General features: G+C 39.8%; 1 protein-coding gene across 1 annotated transcript; it reads right to left on the minus strand.

Annotated features, from left to right (window-relative positions):
• Window positions 1-1,398: 1,398 nt before the first annotated feature.
• Window positions 1,399-14,900, minus strand: LOC146700173 (multidrug and toxin extrusion protein 1-like). Its single transcript, XM_085470267.1, has 17 exons — window positions 14,775-14,900; window positions 14,472-14,661; window positions 9,695-9,796; window positions 9,453-9,521; window positions 9,175-9,323; window positions 9,012-9,054; window positions 8,858-8,902; window positions 8,582-8,679; window positions 8,317-8,414; window positions 7,355-7,536; window positions 6,732-6,840; window positions 6,467-6,542; window positions 5,288-5,357; window positions 5,055-5,187; window positions 4,864-4,958; window positions 3,657-3,702; window positions 1,399-3,583 (listed from the first exon to the last, which is right to left on the minus strand). The coding sequence occupies exons 2-17, from the start codon at window positions 14,658-14,660 to the stop codon at window positions 3,345-3,347; spliced, it is 1,743 nt and encodes a 580-aa protein (XP_085326393.1). The 5' UTR covers window position 14,661; window positions 14,775-14,900; the 3' UTR covers window positions 1,399-3,344.
• Between the last annotated feature and the right edge of the window lie 4,361 nt (window positions 14,901-19,261).

The following is a 19,261-nucleotide window of genomic DNA, read 5'->3' on the forward strand; positions in this document are numbered from 1 at the left end:
GAAGGACATTCAAAGTTCTTCGTTGGTTGTTGGCTGCCTTTTATTTCATTCTCTGCCACGATGACACCACACTGCTTCAATAACATTGAGTTTCAGGCTCTGGGGAGGCCAATCCATGACTCTTCCAGTGTGTAGTTCAATGCAGTATGCTTTTACTGCATTTGGGATCATTGTCATACTGAAAAATTAAGCTGCTGCCAATCAGATGCTTTCCAGATTCTTGTATCCTGACTTCATAAGCATTTGAAATTTCAAATTTGGATTTATCACTCCATCAAACCTGTTTCTCCTGATTTTCAGTCAAGTTCTTATGAAATTTGGCATATCAGAGGACATGACTATCAGGTGCTGTTCATCTGCTGTGATAGTTTTTCTATATTGGCCACTACTTATTTTTTCCTCCACTTTTTCACATTACTCAAATATTTTAAGTACAACAAACCGTGCTTTTTACCTCTTTGAGAATCACCTTGTTAGTGCACATAAAATACTTACTGTTATCTTTGTGTTATCCTTGGCATTTGTCATACCGTTGTTCGAACATACAAGAACAAATTATGTGTTTTTTTTGAGAGGCTGCTTGTAACAAAGTGCCAATTTAAATGGTTCTCTTTGCTAAGTTGTCCAATGTACCAGTTTGTCCCTTGATATATGCCTTTCTTGTTAGTTTTTGTGCTTGAATGATTCATAGTGTTAAGTGCCTTAAGAAAAACAAACAAAACCTCTGAAAATGGTGAACATAAGGTCTGGAATGAAAATGAATGAAAAGCAGACAATATCCAAAGAAAAATAGTAAAAGACTTTCATAAAGCCTGGGAAACGATTTATATTTAAACACCACAAATTAGGAGAACGTTTGGTTCCTTGAAAACAAAATATAAAGTAATGAGAGGTGCTTCAAGACTTATGCACAACACTGTACTGTTTTTGCAGGTTTTGGAACAGCACTTGTTGTCCTGCAGATGATGTCTTTTTTTAAGAAAGCCTTGCTTGTGTCTGTGAGATAGTGCCAGACAACATTATGCAGGTAGACCAAGGAGACCACTATGGCAAACTAGTGCAGGTGATAAATGGCCCTGCCTGCAGTCCAAAGCTGTCTCCCCTTGAAACATTTTGTATATTATGAAATGAAAAATACAACAAAGGAGTCCCCGAATTGCTGTGGAGATGAAATTCCAAGCAACAACACAAAATCATTTTGCTTTCAAAGCTACAGCTGCTGGCTTCCTCAGTTATCAAAAGTGTAGTTTAAAAGTACATGTATAGCCACATAATGGGATACATGCCCCCATCCCAACTATTTTAAAGCATGCGAACTGGCATCGCGTTTAAAACGAGAATGTATTTCTTAAAAAACAAAAAACAAGCAAGAAAATGTGTTCGTTTCAACATTTATTACTATTTCTATTTATTTCCATTTAAATTTGAACATTTAAACTCAGTCCCGGCTTTATATTGTTGCATTAATTGGAGTCATAATTTAACTGAGGTTCAAGAATATTATTGTGCTTTGTGGTTACAACACCTGAAAAGTTATTATGAGACTCGTAAAGAGACTAAGTTGCAGTCTAAAGATACTAACAGCAAATCTTTAGACAGTCACTTTTCACTTGTTAATGACGCCGCAGCGTGTTACTGATTGCAGTCTCTGGAGGTGAGCAGACCAAGATTATGGTCTCTGTGAGGAGCCTGTGGCAATACCTCCACTGATGAGCAAGACTGAAGCTCAGATGACGATGTAACCTTGTATGAATCAAACCTGATTTACATGTTGAATAACGATAAATTAATATGCAAGTTTTTTTTTAACCGTACTGTTGCAAACATCAAGCTGTAGCAAGTGCAGGGCCTTGTGTGACCATCCATTAGCTGCTTAACATCAAGGTTTAGCATTAGCACAAGTAAAATAAAAGTAATGTAGTAGGGGAATACGCTTGATGAGAAAAAGCAAAAATAAAGCTAGAGCAACCAAAACCTGTTCCCCTGTTTTCTATTTACTTAACATGTTATGAGCGTAATTTGGGAACTTCTCATGCTGGTTGAGTTCAGATTAAAATCAAATAAAAATCAGATTTCTTATTTACTTGTTCTTGACTTGCTCCAAAAAAAGAATTAATTGAAATCTGGCCCAAACACAATAGCATGTCTTTGCTTTAGGACAGACTGTACAAGGAGGAGCCAGGCTCTGGTATAGTCACTGGTCACAATTGAGTAGATAGTGAGCTTTAGAGGTATTTAAATGCAGATTGTTAGGGGTTGTTATCTTTGAGCAGTGATTCCTCTTTCTAGCCTTTGCGCTAACTGATTCCAGGCTAACCTTAGATATTACAGACAAACAGTCAATTTATTTAATTAATAGCTGTGTACAAACACCACATATACATGCCAAAATCCCACATGGTTGACTGTTCATTGTTAAGCAGGTTGAATCCTTTATTTATGAGCAGGCTTCAGCTGTGAGCTGGTTATCTGCTCGGGCAGAGGGAACAGGTGGTTGATTTGCTCAGGGTGACATGTCTTTATCCAGCCAGCATGTTACAGTGAGCACATACAGGCCTTTCATTATCATCAAATTTGGCAACACAGATCAAAGGAACGCAAGATAAACCAAGCAAGAGAGTAGCATTTCTGCCTTTTGATGATGAAAGCACCCTTCCACAGATGTGCTGTAGCCTAAATATAACCTTTAATCATGTTAGGTTCTAATTGCGGCACCAATTCAGGCTATGAATTGTAGGATGGGAAATTTTATTTATTTCACAGTCTCGATTGGTGCTCAGCTTACACAGCATGTTCCTATAAAAAAGAACGTCTTGTCTATACAGTAACTATTTTCAGTTTGGCTTTTCATTTACTATATTTTTCCGACTATGGATTAAATTAGATCTAGAAAGAGCTAGAAAACTGACCTCAAATACTACTACTGAAATGGCAAGCAGATAATATTCTGTGGCTTTAAAGACATTTTGATTGTGCAGTAATGTCAGGAAATGAAGCTATAATTCAGCCCCAAGAAGCGTGTTTGACTTTTAGAAAGCTCAGTAATTACTGCTCATTCTAATGCTGCTATTTGCCATCTCATGCACTAAGTGCAGAAAACAAAATGGCCTAAAATTGTGTAAAAGTTGGACTGAATATTTTAAATGATGAATTAGTTGAGATGGGGCAATTCACAGTCTTCACAGTCATCCTAATTACTTCATATTATGGGTGCAGACAGAACTTCACAGCATCCTGTGATAAATATTAAGCTGGTTTATAAGATATGCTTTACTATGATACATGTCACATATATTCCTAAAGGCAGACTTGTTTGTTTGTTTTGTACTGCACACATTATTCAATCACTTTTCAAGGCGTCTGATGAGAATCTCGCTGATGATAACTCCAGCAGCAAGGATGACGAACATTAGCAGCACAGTGGCACCACGTCGTAACACCAGCTGCCTGGTGGATAAGGCCATGGCGCCCAAGGCCCTCTCATCTGAATTGAGTGGCTCTGGCCTTTCTTCTACTGGAATCACAGAACTGGATCGGCTGGTCGTTATGCATTCTTCCCTTGGGTCCAGGGTGCTCAGGGAAACTTTAAAATCACGGTAATCTTATTTCCCAGAAAAATGACCAAAAGCTACTGAAGGAAATTTTTTTTTGCTTACCATTAGTATTCCTCTCTGTAATTTGGACTCCTGCTCTTACAAGTGCCTATTCAGAGATATTAAAAAACAAGAAAAAAAATAAGTATTTTAAAAATAACACAGATCCCAGATTTTACATAGATCGTGTTAACATTACATTAACTACATTTCTTACATTCACACGAAAGAGAAAATGCCCAAAACGCATAAGCTAGGTCTCTGACTACACAGGCCTCAGAACACTGAGAAAAACGCTGAACAAACATGGCTTCTTTGGAAAGGTTCTCAGAAGAATCTCTGTAATAACAACATAGCAGCACAGCTTAGGTTTGTAAAGCTGTATCTGAACAAAGCACAAAAACGTCTCTCTTTTGGAGAAAAATGCTCTTATCTCATCTTGAAAGCAGAGGAACATCATATCAGAAAGGCCCTGAGTGAAAGTGGTTATTCCAGCTGGACATGTTGTGAAAGCTGGGAAGTCCCCTAAAGAATGCTCCACACATTCCAGAAGAGAAGAAGGGCAACCGCTGCCTAAGCAAAGAACTTTGGTCATCCTTTGTGTCAGGCTATTTCAGAATCTTACAATGCTGTTTTTCTAGTCATTCCCTAATTCTCTGTGAATGGCCATTAAGCAATGGTCTTGACAATTTGCATGTTAATGATTAGGAAACTGTGCTCATGGCCCAGTGTTGGTCAGTGGTGTTAGTTGGGGAAACCTGCAGCCACGTGAGGTTGAAGGGGTCATTTGGATGACTAACAAAATGGCTTCTCCCACTTAAAACACTACATCCAGATGAAAAGGATCAACTTTCTGGGACCTCATACCAACTGTCACGCACTTGTCACTGTCACTTGATCCCAAGCACAGCAGCAGATCTACAACAGAAAGGGTAAAAAACAACAACAAAAAACTAAATCCGAATCAAGGTGTTGGAGTGACCCAGTCAAAGTCCAGACCTCAGACTGATTGAAAATGAAATTTGGTGGGACCCTAAGAGAACTGTGCATAAACAAATACCAGCAAGTCTCAAGAAACTGGAGTGCTGTTGTAAAAAAAATCCTCCACAACAACATGAGAGACTGAAACTCCTTCTGATAAAGTCACATTGAAATATATTACTTCTAGTTCTTGCTACTAAAAGTGGCTCTGGAAGCTTTTTTCACAGGACTTAACATGTTCTTTTTTACATGACTGTATCTTCCTCTTCCTCACCCAGGACTTACTCACCTCCTCAGTGGCTTTCGTCCAGTTTAGTTTACACAGGAAAGTTATAAAAAACATGGACTGTAAAGAAGTACTAACTAAAAACCCAGTCCAAAGCCCTGCAACAGAGATAGAAAGTCATCAGTTAGTTGTTAGTGTAAATATAATTTAACTATCTTTTGTATATGCTGCAAAAATATATTGTTGACATTAACCAAAAATTCCCATTTTCACAGGGAACATTAAAGATACTCCAATCGGGAACCCAATGAGGTAGTACCCCACCAAGCTGCACAGCGCACCAATCTTCTGCTTCCCTGCCCCCCTGACAATGCTTCCTGACACACCCTGTGAAGGTAAAAAAGCAAATAAAAGTTTTCTGTCGACACATCAGGCTGGTTTTGCTCAGCAGAGGGAAAAAGTGTTTTTGAACTGGGAAGGATCTCACCGCAATAGTCTCAGCAACATGGATGAAACTGTATATCTTCATGATATTAGCCACCCTCTGTATAATGTCTCTGAAATAGAGGAGTAAGTAGGAGTAAGCCAATTTAATTAGATTCAGTTTCATTTATATAGTGCCAATTCACAACAACAGTCTCCTCAAGGTATTTCATATTGGAACGTAAATATCCCACAACAGTAGAAAAAAACTCCAACCCCAATCACGTGACCCATTATGAGCAAGCAAGTGGCTGAAGCTGGGAAGGGAACAAACTCCCATTTAACAGGAAGAAACCTCCAGCAGAACTGTCTGCTGTGACCGGTCGAGGGTGAAGAGAATGAGAAGACAGCAGAGAGAATCAGGACAAGACACGCATCTAAAAAAAGCCAGAGTTCCATAATTATTATTGATTGAATGCAGAGTGGTATATAAGCACAAAGCACATGGTCAGTGCATCACGGGAACCCCCCAGTAGCCTAGTCGTATTGCAGTGTAATTAATGGATAGCTCAGGGTCATCTGATCCAAACTGGGAGCTGGTTCCACAGAACAGGACTCTGAAAGCAGAAGGCTCTGCCTCCCATTTTACCTTATTTTACCTTCAGCCACAAGTAACCCAATAAAGAGAAGCTAATATGGGAGAAATATTGTCCCCCTTTCTAGTATCAGTTAGTATTCTTGCTGGAACATTTTTTACCAACTGAAGGTTATTCAGGGAGCTTTTAAAGCAAGCTGATAATAATGAATTAAAATAGTCCAGCCTAGAAGTAATACATTCATGAAGTAGCTTTTCAGTATCATTGAGGTAAGCCAAAGAAACGCCTTCTAAAATAAATATCAGGTTATAACCTTAGTTATGTCTGAATTTAGAAGTATGAAATGAGAGGTCACCCAGGCCTTTATGCCATTAAGCTGGACGTCAGCTGCATAGCAATGAAAATGTTATTCAGTGTCAAATAATATAATTCAAATAATATTATATAAGGGGAACATGTATAATGTAAAGTATTGGTTACCACTACAGACCCCTGTGGAACTCCATGACTTACTTTTGTGTATTAAGAAGCACAGATGGATTAGTACTGAAGTTAATACATGATGAATTACTCATGACTGACATATACTCATAGTTTCTGCACCAAGGATAAACACACAAGTTTATTCATCTCTCTGTATTACTCACCTCTCTGTGGTAAATATGTAACCAATCACATCCTTGGCTATACCAATACCGGCTCCAAGGAAACATGAGACAATCACTGGATTGGATATAAGAAAGGCGTTTTTTAAAATGCGAGCAATAAATTAACTAGGCATATAATTATTTTCTTGCTCTCATTTTTGAGATATTTTTCATTTGACAACAGCATACTAAAACAGGAAATTCTGATTTTGGTGTGACATCCCAATATAATATAATGTAATGTGCATGTAATATAATTTCATACATGCACAGAGAAGGGAGACCTTGCTGGACAGCTTAGCTTGTTCTGTGTTCCCACCACCAAGAGCCTTTCCAACCCTAACACTGGCAGCAGCAGAAAAGCCTACAGGAAACTGTGGAAGAGCAAATGTTAGCAATTACTTCACAGTAACAGAGTAACATTTTGCTCATGAAAATCATTTAGTTACTTTAGAATTTATCAATAACTTTATGTAATGTGTGTAAAATAAACTCAATATACAGGCTCGCCAATGTGGCAAAAGATCTTTTTTTTCACAATTATTCACCACATGAATAAACATGAATCAATAATTTTAAGTAAAATGAAACTGAAATATATAAAAATATTTAAATAATTAATCATTAAGCAAAAAAAGAAGAAGCTTAAATTGAATTTATACCAATCAAGTACATTTCATTTGACACTGCAATAATGTAACAAAACTATGTGGAGAATTTACATGTAATCAAATAACTTATATCAGCATTTTGGGCATAAATATATTTTGAGTGTGTGTGGATTAGTGACACAGTGTTACAGTTATTATCAATAAGCTACTCAGTTATGAGCCCTCTTGCACATACCTTTAAAAAATGTTTAAATAACTATATCAAAAAACGAGTTACCATGAAAACGACAGTAGACACTTCATAAGCTACAGACTGAGCCGCCAACTCTGTTTCACTGATGACACCAGCCAGGAACCCTGCAATCTCATACAACCACCACTGCAGACAGTACATCAGCATACTGGGGAGGGCCAAGTGGAGGAAGGAACCCCATTCTTGCAGGCAATCTCTAGACCAGCCTGAAAGATAACAGAAGGTATGAAAGGTTTAGCTAAATGCTCACATTTGCCTTCTTTACACTGTGCTGCCATTTAAATTACACTTCTTTCAGTATCTACTATGCTACAAGGCGTTTCTAGCAGTGTGTTAGCATGCTAGCATTCCTTAATTTTTAGGAACTTTATGTATCACACTTGCTTTGAAGGACAAAAATATGCCTAAATTATTTAAAATTGTAATTCTTCTACCTCAGCTATGTTGCTCTTTAGCTAGCTTAAGCACGTTAGCTAAACACTGAAACCCAAATGTCAAAAAATTTGACTTTTACATATATAGACAAGTTTTCAACTCAGCACATATTAAGGAATAAAAACTAAATAAAGTAATGATTTAAAAAACAAACAGCTTGTACATGTTCACCGACAGCAAAGCTGATGTAATTTAATGTAACGATCATGCCACAAATTAATAACAAATCTATAATTAAGGTGTAAATGTGCTTTTTAAAAAAAATAGGTTTTTCAAAAGTATTTGCTGGCTTGTCTTTTAGTATTTTTCGTGTACACTCTGAGGACAATTTAAAAATATAATAGCATCACAAACTAAATCCTCCATAATGATTGTAATGTGGAGTCCAGTCAGTTTAAATAGCAACACCCTTAAAGAGTTTATGCACAACTGATTACTATAATTGTAATGAGGAGCAAAGTATTAGTTCCAAGAGAGTGGCTTTGCCCTTTCTCTGATATCCTGTCACTTAATTTGAAAATTTGAAGAAAAAGTATATCTAGTAAACTTGCCATCCCATGTAGGTATGTGCAGCCCTTTGATGTAGATGCATAAAAACAGGAACACAGCCAGGGAGTACTGTGAGATGGCATTGGCAGCTGCGGATCCGCTTGAATGTTAAGCAATAGAAAAGTAGAAAAGGAAAGTTGCACATACAAAGACGTTCCCAGATTAAGCATTCAGCTGACTATCAGTAATCAACATTATATTGCTTTCCAAAGCTGATTAGTGTAAAATATTAACTAAGGGGAGCAGGGAGTGATGGTGTGTACTTACGCAATCCCCAGATCCAGAACACTGAGGAGGATGTAATTGATAACAGCATTTAAAACATTTCCTATGGCTCCGGATATCACCTGGGGCCACATGATGCCCTGTGAGCCAAAGCAAACTGTATGAAAAACACAGGGTTTTGGTGCACCTGCTGTTATTTTTGCTATTTTTCCCCAAAAAATGTCTCTCTAGCAACACACAAAACAATGTCATTGCATACTCCAAGACATCTCATTAATATTTTGTTTCACACCAGTGTTTTGCAGTCATCAAATGCACCTGATTCTGAAGATACCTCCCCTGCAGATAGTACATGAAGGCAGCCTGCCGAACCCAACGTGTTGAATGGGGGTTAATTAGACTGATAATGCAACACATTATGGAAGGAGATACAAAAGACATTTGGGAAAAGCGTGGTGGCAGCTGAACTCACTGGCAGAGCCGGCATAAAGATCTTCACATACAGCTGTGACAGTCTTTATGGCAGAGAGAAAAGGGGAGATTGTAAGTAAGTGCAGAACCCATACTGAATAACTTTGTGAGTAATAAGTGTATATGTGCCATTGATGTCAGTTTGATTTGTGTAAGAAGGTCACCTTGCAACCTGCGTGCTCTGCTTGACAGCCAGTAAAATGGACTGAGTGTTAATAAGGAGAGCCCAGCAGGGGAAACAGGCTAAGAGGAGGATCAAAACTCCTCTTTGGAGGATCACTCCTACACGCTTCAGGTTACCACTTCCATAAGTCTGAAAGCAAAATGGTAAAAAGGAAAATCTCATAGTATTTGCTGAGGTGCAAGAAAAAGGTAACCACAAGTCTGAAAAAGCAGACTGTGTTTAAGACTGACCCGATTAGATGAATAAAGTGAATTGTACCTGGGTTATGAGAGTATCAAATGTTGATATCAAACCATAGCCGATGGAAATACTTGTGATATTTATGACCTGCATTGAAATTAAACTTTATTACATTACAGAAGAACCTCAGGCTCACAAATGAAAAGCTGAATGCGTGAGTATAATACTTATTTAAAGGCAAAAAAGGCTATTGAAGCGATTTTCAACATTTCACAATAGCAAAAAAAGTAGAAACAAAAAAACGCATCGAGATAGCTTACTGCCATTGCTAACATCATCCCTGCCAGCTCCGTCTTTCCCAGGTGACCGCAGAACACCGCGCTGACGAAGCCGATCAGGAAGCTCATCAACTGTGAAATGAACTGAAAAACAAAATCAAGTGCTTTCGTTTTTATAACAATAAAAAGATAAATGAACGTCGCCAAAAATGAATGAAATGTTACACTTAATATTCAACACATAAAGTTGCTGGCTGGGTTCTTATTCATAAAAGAAACATTAATTCAAGAGGCCCTGAGATAAGAAAAAAAAAGTTCTTATTTGCTCTGGCAGCTGACATGTGTCATGCTTTGATTTTGCTGCAGTTCCTTTGTATTTCTAAATGTCTTTTACTACTTCTCCTTTCTTTAGAAAGTAGTTCTTATGATTGCTGGTGTAGGTTTTTGACAGGTTTTTGGCATCAAAAGGTTTGCACAAAGGAAACTAAATGCCTTCATCTATCAAGTTCTGGCTTTGTGCAATGAACAGCACTCAGTGAAAAGTGGATACATGTTGGGGTTATAACAGTTATAATTTTCTGTTGAGGGGGCACTTGTAAATGTGCCTTATTTTCTGTGGAGACTATTGTTTGAAAAATATCTGTGATTCCACATTTGCTATCGTATTGCATTGAATTTGATGGTAGATGCATTGCAAGGTGTTCAGGGTAGTGTTTTAATTTAGATTCATTTACATTTTGTGCATGACCTGGAACTTCTAGAACATTTTTATATACCCGACCAATGCATCCAAGAAATGTTGCTGTGTTTGTTTTCTACTACAGTGCTAAAAATAAATAAAGGGAACACTTTAGCAGACAAAATCAGTTAGACTTTAGGGATATCAGCAGTGTTGGGACTAACGCGTTATTAAGTAACGCGTTACAATAACTACATTATTATTGTGGTAACGAGCACGGTAACTAGTTATTATGCCAAAATCAGGAATGCGTTACTCGTTACTGGGATTTAGATAGGCTCGTTATTCGTGGCTTCCACAGATTCAGTAACATTAGCAAGTGGTGGAGGCCAGCAGGTGGAGGAGAGAAAGGGGAGGCAAGAGGAGAGACCCGAAGCGGCCGCCGGTCCGAGTGTCAGGTGAACTGAACTTCAGGTAAGAAGTTATGACCTGCAGTCTATCTGGGTCAGATATAAACCAAGTTTAGTTGGAGTTTATTTTCGTTGTGCTGACTTTTTCGTACTGCGTGCTAGCTAGCATGACGGGGTTTCTATACAGCTGGGTGGTGCTATGTTACTGATGTTGAACTTCATTTTGTTCATACGGTTAATTATTAGAGTTGCCAACCGTTCCCTAAAAAACGGGATCGTCTCATATTCAGAGAAATTATTATGCGATTTGTATTGAGGTGAAAAGGAACAGTTTGTCCCGGACTTCAGCTACAATGAAAAAGACACAAAGCTGGAGTTATTCTGTCTTTGCTGCACAGCTGCCTCTTCTTCTCTCATTCTCTCCCCTCCCTCTCCTGTTGCTACTTCAATCATGAAACTGTTCAATGATCAGCTGATCGGCTTTTCCCTCTTGTTTATTTATCGTCCACTTTGCGCCAGAAAGAGGAAACCACCGGATGTTGCGTTAAACAACAGCAGCACGTTTGATCAGCTGTTGTTAGAATTTATTTAATATTAATTTCTAGTATCAGCTGATGTTTGCTGGAGCCACAGCTGTAAAGCTGCTGGTCATGATATTGGTTTGTATATCTGGTGAGTGGGAAACATGAAGATGAAACCAGGAGATGTCCTTACTGAATCATCAGAGCTGAACAGGTGATGGAAAAACAGGTTCACCTTTTAGGTGACATGAATGAGTTGAAGGGAAGTTATGAACTGTTTCTGAGAGACAAATAACACCAGGATCCTTTTCTAAGTAGCTGACAGCTGGTAACTGTGCAGGGGCGGATCTAGCAAAGTGTTGCCAGGGGGCCAGGTAGGGCATTAACAGGGAAAGGGGGGCACAAAGAAATACTTTCTTATTCTCATTTCAAATGTCTAGCTTTTAATAAATAATTATCTGAGTCTTACAACAAATGATTGAAAGATTGATACATATATACCATCAAGACAGTGTACATCACTGTCACAACAGTGTTTGTTTTCATTCAAAGGCTTTATGATTTTTGCTATAATGGCGGGCCAGTCTCTAGTCAAAATGCCCGGGCTGATTTTTTGTCCCAGTCCAGCCCTGTATGCAGCTCATCTGCAGTCTGGTGTTGCCTACATCTTCCTATTCAGAAGGCAGAATTTCTGAGTACAATCAAAAGCACCACGACTGCAGTTTTTGTGTTGGATGTAAAAAGCGCACATGACGCTGTAACGTAGGCTAGAATCATGGCGGCGGTCAACAACGGTCCAGGCGTGGGATTTCTCTCGTGGAAATATGCACATAATTTTTTCCTTTGGTAGGTGGCACAGTGCACTTGTGGCAAGTAAGCAAGCTAGAAGACTGGCAATCTTGCTGGGTATCCAGTTAGCAACACATTAACAAGAGAAGTCTGAGTAAAACCAAAGTTACTTTCCCTAGTAACTAGTTACTTTGAAAGTAACGAGTATCTTGAAGTAACTGGGTTACTTTTGATGGAAGTAACTAGTAATGTAACTAAGTTACTAATTTAAAGTAACTTACCCAACACTGGATATCAGTTATCAGATTAGGAAGCACAAACCAATGTGAAGGAGTTTCACCTGTTTTGATGCAAATTAAAATGCAGATGCACTACAGAGGTAACAATAAGACCTCTGAATCGTTTCAAGAAACCATTCCTCTCTCCTTATTCAATTTGTCTCCAGTGTTGCTTTTTTTAGTGTCCTTGTGACTACTGCTAGCAGGGGACAGTAGCTGCAGCTCATTCAGGTTGCACAAGTAGTCCAGCTCCTCCAGGATGACTCATCCATATGTCAAAAACAGGTTTGCTGTGTCTCCCAGGACAGTTTCTATTGTGTGAACGAGATATCAGGAAAGGCCATAGAAAGGCGTCAACCCTGCAATAAGACTGGTTTCTGCTCCTTTGTGTGAAGGGGAACAGCAGGAGCACTGCCAGTGCCCTACAACATCACCATCACAGGGCTATTCATGTGCATTCTTTCTGACTAAACTGTCAGAAAATGAACCATGAGCATGGCACAAGATCCTGATATCCTTTAGTGGGGCAAGCACCATGCAGATTGATTGGCATGTGCCACAGATCCACAGAACTGGCAGGTCCACCAGTGGTACCCATTTTCTTCATCGATGGGAGCAAGCTCACACAAGAGTCAATGCTTTGGCAAGCATTATGATGCATGCATCTTGGAAGAGAACAGGGCGCCAGAGGTGAACCCTCTGTGGCTGCTAATTGAGCTACTTGATTGTGAATGTGTCCCACTAAAAAACATCAAGTCCTCACGACAGTCTAATGGAGGCTATTTCTGACAGTTTTATCAGAAAGATGTACATGAGTAACCTACTGGAGGTTATTTTAGGGCTTTAATAGTGCTACCCTTTCTCCTTCTTGCCCAGAGGAGCAGATACTTGTCCTGCTGGTTCCTTCTGTCCAGCTCTTCTGGCGTAACAACCCAACTCCAGATATCTCTTCCACACTCTTGAGACAGTGTTGAGACATAGCCAGCCTTCTTGTGATGCCACATTAGATGTGCTATCTGGAGGAGCTGGACTACTTGTCCAGCCTGAATGGGGTCCTGTTAGCGTGTTATGCTGTATTGAAAAAGATCCTAACAGAAAGTGAATGTAGAGAGAAATCAGTCAGCAGGGATAAGGAGACAGCACCTGCTTTTTGAGGGTTGTCTTGTTGTTGCCTCTCTGGTGCACCTGCTTTTTGAGCAGCCTATTTATCTGTCTTGTGTTTAAAGTGATCAGTGTAAGACTGCACAAGTTTGAAATAAAACATTTAAATAAAATAAAAAATACATTACTGTGCTGTATATTGCTGCAAGGAGCTTGGAAAGAAAAGCGTTTGGACTTCTTTAAGTTCCCTGAAGCACCAGTTGCTCTTAGAACTGAAGAATCAATCAGATGAGGGTTGAAAGATCTTCAAGAAACTTAAAGAAGTCCAGAAGCTTTTCTTTCCAAGCTCTTTAGACTACGATGACCTGGATGACTGACAAACTTCACAGACATATACAGCATAGCTTCTTTCTAATACCACACAATTTCCATTAGTCATCAACAATAAGAAAAGATCAGTTTAGTAAAATAAAGGTCAACATAATAACAGGAAGGTATTTTTTGGTTTATTTTCCCTAAATAATTCATATTAATTCAACTTAGTTTAACTCCATATTTTATCCCAAGTCTTCTACATCCACCCTGCAGTGATTGTATCCTCCACCAGGGGGCCCACCACACAGCCTGAGAGCCACTTCTCTAAAGCATACAGTATACTATATCTTAGGTCAGTAAAAGGGTGAAATTAGTTTTAGTTAAAGTGCTATCATGATCATACTTTTATCACCATTGGATAATTATTTATCAGTGAGCCTCAGTGGTTTGAAGCAATTAACCTGTTCATTACTGTTTTAATAAAACAGGTGTCACATTAAAAATAATTACTGGTCTAAAACGAACCCCAAGTTAAAGTAACAAACTTCATTCATGACAACTTGTGATCTACACTGCAAACTGCTCAGTATACACTAATAATAACTAGAGAGCTGTTCCAGCATTTACAAAGATTCACATTCAAATTGGAGTACCTTAGTACCGTTAGATTCAGTCATACAGACAGGGTAAAACTTTGTCAGCTGCTTCAGCTAAACACAGTCTTACCACAGGACCTGCAAGTTTTAAAAGCTGAACCATTTCATGCTTGTAGTCCAAAGGCACCCAGCGCTTGATGCTTTTCAGGCAGGATCCGCAGGATGAGTCAACACTGAGAGCAGCAGAAGGAGGCAATTCGTCTGTTCTGGACTGACCAATTACCCCTCTACATCTACTTTCAGATACTAAATCTTCCATCCTGAAATGAGATTTGGCAGAAAACAAAACTCAGTCCCAAACTAAATGATGTTCGCACAGTGCATTCCCTTCAGACAATGTGAAGGAGGCTGAAAGCAATCAATAACCAATTACCAGAGTATTAATCAATAACCAAGGCTCTTCTTGCCCACGTTGCTCCTTGTCTCTGAAAGTGGACATGCACTGTAAATGGCAGCAGGGATCTCACCACCTCTGTCCCACCAAAAAAGCCAGGACACTGCAAGCTGCATCACAAATAAGGTTGATCATTGAAGAATCACTGGTCTTCACCGCATCAACAAAGCAGTCAAAGTGCAAGTTCACAGTTCTATGGTTAAACACTAACAGGTCAAAACAGTGTTCATCCTGTTTCTCCCTGTGCCTTATTGGTTATTACAGGGGTGGATTTCACAACTTGCTATATAGAAGAAGAAGTTAAATCTCCAAGGTGTTACGATTTAGTCTAAAAATAAATGCAGATCAAATAAAGAGAGAGCTTTATTAAAATCTCATAAAGTCTAACAGTTTCAACATAAAAATACAAGAAATGAAAAAAACAAAAACACCCCCCCCCCAAAAAAAACCCCCAGACATAACAAAACAGAGGACCTAGGAATCCTGATAACTCACACTAGGGCACACTAGGGAAAGGAAATAACAGGGAGGATTGGACTATTTATACACATGGGATTGATAAGGGAAGTGGAAACAGGTGGGGAAAGTAGACACAAATGCAATCAAGACAGCCGTAGACAAAGAGGTAAAACTCAAAACAAGATACAAGAAACAATTAGCAACAACCATAATTGAAACATATATGAAGTAATACATTGGGTAACATCGGAAGAGGAGAAAGAGTGAGTAGTAGAAAAGGAACTCAAAATATGAACTGAAGCCTAGTAGGAAAAAAACAAGGATTCAAAACCTACACTGGAACAGTAAATCATATTAACACGATTTCGATTCTGTAAACACTAAACAATAACAAGACAACAATGGGAACTAATGCATAAAGTGAAATCAAAACCTTAGCCTGACTATAATCAAAAACCAAAAGCACAAGAACAACGAAGAAAGCCAACAAAAACACAATAATCCAAAAATGCAATAGAAACTGAATCAGGACAAAGGGAGCATTTTGAACACCATCAAAGAAGAATTAAACAGTGCAGGTAAATGACACATTATCCTTGGTGCTAGATATGTATTGAGGGATTAAAAAGACACTGTCACTGGTTCCAAAGATTTAGCCTGCTCTGGATTTGGTCTCTTTTTCTTTTAGGATCCAATGCTGCCATTTGATATAAGCTTTTCTTTTTCTGTTTTCTGTTTTGGCATTGATAAAGCCAATAATAATAATAATAATAATAATGGATTGGATTTATATAGCGCTTTTCAAGGCACCCAAAGCGCTTTACAATGCCACTATTCATTCACTCTCACATTCACACACTGGTGGAGGCAGCTACAGTTGTAGCCACAGCTGCCCTGGGGCAAACTGACAGAAGCGAGGCTGCCATATTGCGCCATCGGCCCCTCTGGCCAACACCAGTAGGCAGTAGGGTAAAGTGTCTTGCCCAAGGACACAACGACCAGGACAGAGAGCCCAGGGATCGAACCGGCGACCTTCCGGTTACAGATGCGCTTCCCAACTCCCCGAGCCAAAACAACTAACGGCAAAATACTATTATATTAAGATGCTGATTTTACCATAAAGCTGGGTGATAATATACAGTCACGTGAAAATGAAAGTTATCACATGTGTGAGCAATTTTATAAAAAATGAAGTTTGGGTAGTTTGCAGGACTGGAGCATTCAAGTGTGTTAACATGACACTACAGTCTTCCTAGGAATGGAAATCGTACCACATTCACAAGATCACACTGTCGGATGCTCAGAAAAAATGCAAACATGCAAATATTTCAGTTAGCATATTAAATGTTATATGTATCAGCACAAATACCTCATACCAACTGTCAAGCGCAATGGCGGAGGGGTGATGATTTGGGCTTGTTTTCCACAGTACTTGGGCATCTTACAGTTGTTGATTAAACTTGAAGTTTATATACCAAAGTATTCTAGAGTCAAATGTGAGGCCATCTGCCTGACAGCTAAAGGCTGGCCAAAACTGGATCACGCAAAATGACAATGACAATGACAGCATGAAATCTACACCAGAGAGGAGGCTGATAAAGAGAATCCAGGTGATCCAGTCAAAGTCCAAACCCTTATCTGTTTGAAATTTTGTGGCGGACTTTATTCCTGCCAGAGAATTTGCCCACAAAGCTCAATGAAGCAACATTATAGAGTAACATTTCCTCCACAGTGATATGAAAAACCGATAAAGTTACACTGCATAGTGTCCTGTGAAAATGTTTTTTATACATAACATCTGAGAGATTAAAAACCAATCTCGCCTAGCAATATACCACATTATCTCAATATGTGTGTTTACCAATGTAGCTAAAAGTTTAAAATCAAGACTTTGCTATATTTTTGTGTCTGATGCAATCATGAGACCAATGGTCTTTGAGTGGAAGTTGCTGGACAACAGTGTAAGGTTGCATTGACAACCATGCTGACATTTGCCAATTTGTTCATGAATCTGACCTGAATTACAGTTTTTAAACCTTCTCACTATAGGCTCAACATCTGTGAATCACCATGTTCACTATCAGCTAAGGGCAATAATTGAAAAATCAGCTCACCAATAAAAACTGCACTGTAAAAACTATGTGCCTTTTAGTCAAAGGAGAGACATAAAAAGAACTGGGTCTGTGCTTTTCAGAGACAGACTACATTTTGTTTCCCCCCTCACTGAAGTAAATCACTGAGTCACTGCTGCTGTAAAGCGTCGTGCATGCTTGTATCCTGTCAATTTTGCAGCTCATTGCGTAGTATGTTCATGTTCTTTTCTGCCCTAGTAACACCTCTCAGTGAGGCGTTCCTCTCTCCAGCTGTGGCTATGAAAACCTCCCATTGGGTGGTGCTGTTTTGCTCTTGTGAAAATTCAAATGCACAAAATTTCTGGCACCAGCACCAGACTGCTTAACTGAACTTTGAATGGATTTCTTACCATATAATAAATGTAAAAAAACGCCCATTTGTTTATTCTTCAGCTGCTTTAAATAACTGAATACAGTTAAAGAACCCTGTAACATACTGTCGAACATACCGTCAAACACTTGGATAGTTTTTGCAGTTTTAACTGTTTTTCTTCACCTTGGGGGCCAAAAGGAGATGTGAATTAGAGGAAAAAGGAATGAAAATTAGCGGAGACCAATGAGAGAGGAAGGGGTGACATCTAATGTAGGTTCTCATTCATTTTCCTGGTTCAGTGATGCAGCAAGGCCCAACGGGTCCACCCACTCACCAAATTGTATTCCTCTGTCTCCCCCATCCCATCCACATGCACAGAATCACACACACGTAAATATTCTCCACCAACCAGCGGGGCCGGCGTCCGCCATGACGTCACACTGCAGTTCTTCTCGGGCTCCACTGGATGACAGTGGCAATTCGCCGCTTACACGCGATGAGCCGTCATTCTTAATGGCGACCGCTCAGAGTGTGTGTGCGTGAGTCCATTCGTGTATGTGTTTGTGTGCAGTTTGGGTGGGGTTTGTATCGGATGGGTAGCGATGGGGTATTGAGGAGGTGGAGAGGGTTTATTGGAAGGGGGTAGGTGGGTTGATGAAGGTGTAGGAGGCGGGGGGCGGGCCGTAAAAATCGCAAATGAGAGGAAATTGTTTTGAGTCAGAGCAGATTTGGTGGAGGGAGATAAGGGCTGATGACGGTGGCGGTGGTGTGATTAGGATTAGGGTGGGGGGGTAGGGGTTTGAAAAGAGTAGAAGGTTGTGGAGGTGGTCGTGGTGGTGTGGGAGGAGGAGGAGGGGGAAGAGGAGGACGGTGGGGTTGGTGGGTGAGAGCATTTGCACGCACGCCCTACGACTGTGTGTGTCTATCTACGTCTAGGTTGTGAAATTTTTCCTCCTGAGCGTCAGCGAGTAGAATTGGGGGGAAAGATGAGGAGATGGGTGGTTTAGATAATGGCCGCCACGGAGAACGGACGAGGGCAGAGGGTGTCACGCTGAAAGATAGAGTGTGATGGAACAAGAAAGCGTGGACGAGACAAACGTGAACATTCGATAATAGAGAGGTGAAAACCCCCCAATAAACAAAAAACAAAAAACAATAAACACAGAAAGATAGAGTGGAGAGGGTGTATGGGAAGTAGGGTGGTGGTGGTGGGGGGCTTGGAGGCCTGGATGAGAGGAGAGACATTGAAAGAGTGCCAGAGTGATTTTTGTCATGTTCTCCACCCTCCCTCCCTCCCTCCCTTCCATTTGTTGGCTATGTTGTGGGTAGCTTTGGCGGCAAGAGCTTTAGGGGCTTTGGAGTGAACAATGACGTAGAGGGACCCGCTGCGTCTGCTCCAGGTGATAATGATGATGCCTAAAAACGATAACGATAATAAGTAGCTTCTTGTGGAACCCTAAAACCGCCGGCACGTGACGCTATACGTCACAGGCTATCACACGCGACGCGCCGGACACGCAGACATGACTATCTCATGTTGGCAGAGTGTGTGAGGGTGGTCA

Source organism: Copadichromis virginalis, linkage group LG10 (genome assembly GCF_057382275.1).
Source record: "Copadichromis virginalis isolate Kocher_CV1m ecotype Utaka linkage group LG10, C_Virginalis_male_GT1.1, whole genome shotgun sequence".
In the NCBI taxonomy this organism is placed as follows: Eukaryota; Metazoa; Chordata; class Actinopteri; order Cichliformes; family Cichlidae; genus Copadichromis; species Copadichromis virginalis.